The sequence below is a fragment of the Apium graveolens genome, chromosome 5 (assembly GCF_009905375.1).
Source record: "Apium graveolens cultivar Ventura chromosome 5, ASM990537v1, whole genome shotgun sequence".
In the NCBI taxonomy this organism is placed as follows: Eukaryota; Viridiplantae; Streptophyta; class Magnoliopsida; order Apiales; family Apiaceae; genus Apium; species Apium graveolens.
In genome coordinates, this window is record NC_133651.1 from 190,152,207 (window position 1) to 190,155,965 (window position 3,759).

Genomic DNA, 3,759 nt, shown 5'->3' on the forward strand with positions numbered 1-3,759 from the left:
TATAAAAGAATTTAAAATATTAAAAATATTTTTTAAAATCCCAATTGAAAAATAGCCCGTAAATTGTTCTATTAGCACACTCGTATCGATCAAGCATGATAATTCACTTACTTCCGCGTCTATCAAAATAAAAATAGGAAGTCAGACGCTACATGTCTGGCCATGACTGGGTTCCGCGTCAGTTGGGGATAGAATGGGATATGAGGAAACACGGTTAGCTGATTCATTACATAGTCAGCTATACTATTATTATACATTCACCGTTTTTGGCGTGCGTGTATCTCAGGAGGCTTTGATACATTAACAGTTGGCAACATCTTAGATTTTACAGTTGAGGACTAAACACTTCCATATTTGCATGCAAGGACCTATTGCCTGTCTTCCGCTTCCTATAAATATCAAACTTTCTTAAAACAAGTTTTGCACCATATCCCTATCTTTTCATCTTTCATTTGTTTCTTTGCTTTCTTTACTTGCTTTTAAATTTCGATTTGGAGATGACTATTATCATAGACCAGCCTTCACTAGGTATACATTCACACATAATCTTATATTTAAATTATTAGTCTCCATCAAAATATTTATACTAGTTAACGAATAATTTGCAACCTTGATTCCGCCAATGTATACTGTGATACTTAATCATTAGTATGGTTTAAATTTCATTATGTTGTTATCTGATGATAATATATTTTGTACTTGAAGGGGAGGAGAAGAAAATCACCTGTAATACAAATGACTTGATATTGGATGAATGTATTCTTGTTCATGAAAGTGAATCCAATGGTGGCTTCGATGCTCCAGAGATCAATGCTTTTGGAAATTCATTCAGGTTTGTCAAATCTTGAAAATGTTTATATCCATCTAATATTGTAGTTGCACCTTTAAATTATTTAATTTTTATATATTGTATTGGTGTAGGGACTATAATGTGGAGAATGAAAGGCAAAAGTCAGTGGAGGAATTTTATAAGTTAAATCACATTAACCAATCATATGACTTTGTGAGTAAACCTTGTGCCTGCAAATTGTTTGATGTGAAGTTGTAAATTGAGTTATTTTAATTATTTGATTAATGCATGACTTTTAATTAGATTATAAAATATAAAATAACTATAGGTGAAGAGGATGAGAGAGGAGTATAGGAAATTAGATAAGGTGGAAATGAGCATATGGGAATGCTGTGAGCTACTGAACGATGTAGTTGATGATAGTGATCCTGATTTAGATGAACCCCAGATTGAGCATTTGCTTCAAACTGCTGAGGCCATTAGAAAGGACTTTCCTGATGAAGATTGGTTGCATTTGACTGCTCTTATTCATGGTAATTTCCTTTAAAACCTTTTTCAAAAATTAAATACATTTATACACGCACGCATCTTTTCTTTTACAATATCCAAACCTTGACCACCCGAAAAGGTAGTTGAGGAAGGCACCGCTAGCCACTTTTATATTTCAAAGCATGCATTGTTTCAGTTAAAGGTGTTAACAGTTTGTTATCTGAATTTGTTGCAGATCTTGGAAAAGTTCTTCTTCTCCCTGTCTTTGGAGCGCTTCCTCAGTGGGCAGTTGTTGGTAACTATTTAGCCTTAAATATATTATGACCATGTAAAATTACATGTCTGAATATCGAAAAAACCACTAATCTTCTATTGTTATTTTTTTTAACTCCAGGTGACACATTCCCTCTTGGTTGTGGTTTTGATGAGTCCATTGTTCACTACAAGGTAAATTATTCGTTATATGCACAGAATTGTACAATAATCCCCTTTGTCCTTTCTTGATTCCATCCTTCTGCACAGTTTGTATCTATAGCATAATAATTTAGTCAATGTGCTACATCAGCCATACCTATATACTTTCTTATTGCAGTATATGAAGGATAACCCGGATTACAGTAATTCTCTTTACAAATCCAAGAATGGAGTTTACTCGGAAGGATGTGGCCTCGAAAATGTGATGATTTCATGGGGTCATGATGATTATATGTACATGGTATGCATAAAGTTACTCAGCAAAACATAATGGTTTTTATAAATTTTTAATCGGACCAGTCCACCGGATGACTATCAAGACACTGTGTTTTCCATTTCCTAATTTATACACAACTTACACTGTGTTTGGACCGAGAAAAATAATTACCTTTAGCGAGTTTATTACTTTATCGGGAGTAAAAATACACTATGTCATTATGTTGGGAACAGAAAAAAAATATTATTTTAATGATGTTATTACTTTAACGATTATTACTTAATCGAGGTTCAACTGTATTTCTTTTCATTTCTCTAGGTGGCCAAAGAAAACGGTACTACTCTGCCAGCGGCTGGGCTATTTGTCATCCGTTTTCACTCATTCTATCGTAAGCATTTTAAGAAGATATAAATTGATGAAAACTACTTCTTGTCTGTCTGTTACTCTATTCGTCTGCATTTTAAAATTGTATTTATATTAGAGGTTCTCTTTCTCCAGCGCTGCACAGATCTGGAGCATATAAACATCTAATGAATGAGGAGGATGCTGAGAATCTGAAATGGCTACAAATATTTAAGTACGTTTGACATGTTCATAGAATTTGGCTTATAAGAGCCGTCAACTGCAAAAATTTAAATAGCCACGTGCACTCGTGCCACTCTTAATTCAGGAATGAAGGGGTTCTCATGCATAAATTTATAAAATAAAAAAAATAAAATATATATATATATATGTACATTTTGATAACATAGTTAGATTCCAGTAATGCGTCAAACTAATATTTCAATTAGCGTGTGCAGTAAATATGACTTGTATAGCAAGAGCAAAGTTGGAGTTGATGTTGAGAAGGTGAAGCCATATTATATGTCTTTGATTGAGAAGGTTAGCACGTTAAATACTTGGTATGGAAAGCTTTTTACAGTATGATTTCCCTTATGTTACTGGTTTTTTCTTGAATGCAGTATTTTCCTGCAAAGCTGAGATGGTGAAATACTGAATGGTGTTGTCACTCTTGAAGAAGTGGAGGGCCTGTTTGATTCTTTCTTCTCACAGTAATCCCTGATAGGGCAGTGGTAGTTGATGTATTCATACAGAGACGAGAGATATGTGTGCTAGGGCAAGGATAGTTGAGATTTCGGAATAACTTTGTAATTTCTTTTGTAAGGCCGCCTTGTGCAATTATTTCACTCAAACTGAACCTTAATACGAATTGTAATGTTGAGTCGATCTACTGCTGATATAAATTGTTAAGGGACTGCAGCAGACGTGGCTCAAATAATAAAATGCGGGGAAAAAAGAGAGAGGGAAAAACACATAAGTTAATGCATAACTCAACAATATAACAAGTTTAATCAAGTGATGGTAAAATGTTACTCCATAATCAGCAGGATTTCATGGGAAAACAAGAGACTGACTGACAGCAGGATTTCATGGGCAAAATGTAATTTATAAATTGGGATCACAAGAGAATCGATTTGTTACAACTTTGAACAATAAGAAAATCAATTTGTTACAACAGAATAATAATATGATGTGTGAACTATGTAACTACTAATAATGTTTTAGTATAGGACTCTGCAAATACTTTATAGTCCTGCCATACTTTCTGTGCTATGTTAAAAATAACACGAGTACCTGTATTCTAAGAAAAGTACCAGACTTGGTACTTACTAGTATATTTCAACAAAACTGGGTGCCAAACAGCCCCTGTATATTCCTCTCATTATTTCTCTCTGGCGTTTTAGTTTGGTCCTGCCCAAAGAATTAATTAATCAACATTTACATTTGA

At 33.8% G+C, this 3,759-nt stretch overlaps 1 protein-coding gene across 2 annotated transcripts; it reads left to right on the forward strand.

Moving 5' to 3' along the window:
• The first annotated feature begins 361 nt into the window (after positions 1-361).
• LOC141724674 (inositol oxygenase 4-like) lies at positions 362-3,439 on the forward strand. 2 transcript variants are annotated; one of them, XM_074526899.1, is made up of 11 exons: positions 362-528; positions 706-832; positions 922-1,003; positions 1,119-1,323; positions 1,515-1,574; positions 1,674-1,726; positions 1,872-1,994; positions 2,289-2,358; positions 2,469-2,547; positions 2,762-2,852; positions 2,933-3,439. In XM_074526899.1, the coding sequence occupies exons 1-11, from the start codon at positions 498-500 to the stop codon at positions 2,957-2,959; spliced, it is 948 nt and encodes a 315-aa protein (XP_074383000.1). In that variant the 5' UTR covers positions 362-497; the 3' UTR covers positions 2,960-3,439. The 2 variants fall into 2 exon arrangements, with proteins under 2 accessions (XP_074383000.1, XP_074383001.1); XM_074526900.1 differs by having other exon boundaries at positions 369-528; positions 2,771-2,852; positions 2,933-3,436.
• The last annotated feature ends 320 nt before the right edge of the window (positions 3,440-3,759 follow it).

Coding starts and splice junctions, on each gene's coding strand:
- LOC141724674 (XM_074526899.1), top strand. CDS start 498: ATGACTATTATCATAGACCAGCCTTCACTAG. Junction 833..921: donor GCTTTTGGAAATTCATTCAG/GTTTGTCAAATC, acceptor GTATTGGTGTAG/GGACTATAATGTGGAGAATG. Junction 1,575..1,673: donor TCCTCAGTGGGCAGTTGTTG/GTAACTATTTAG, acceptor TTTTAACTCCAG/GTGACACATTCCCTCTTGGT.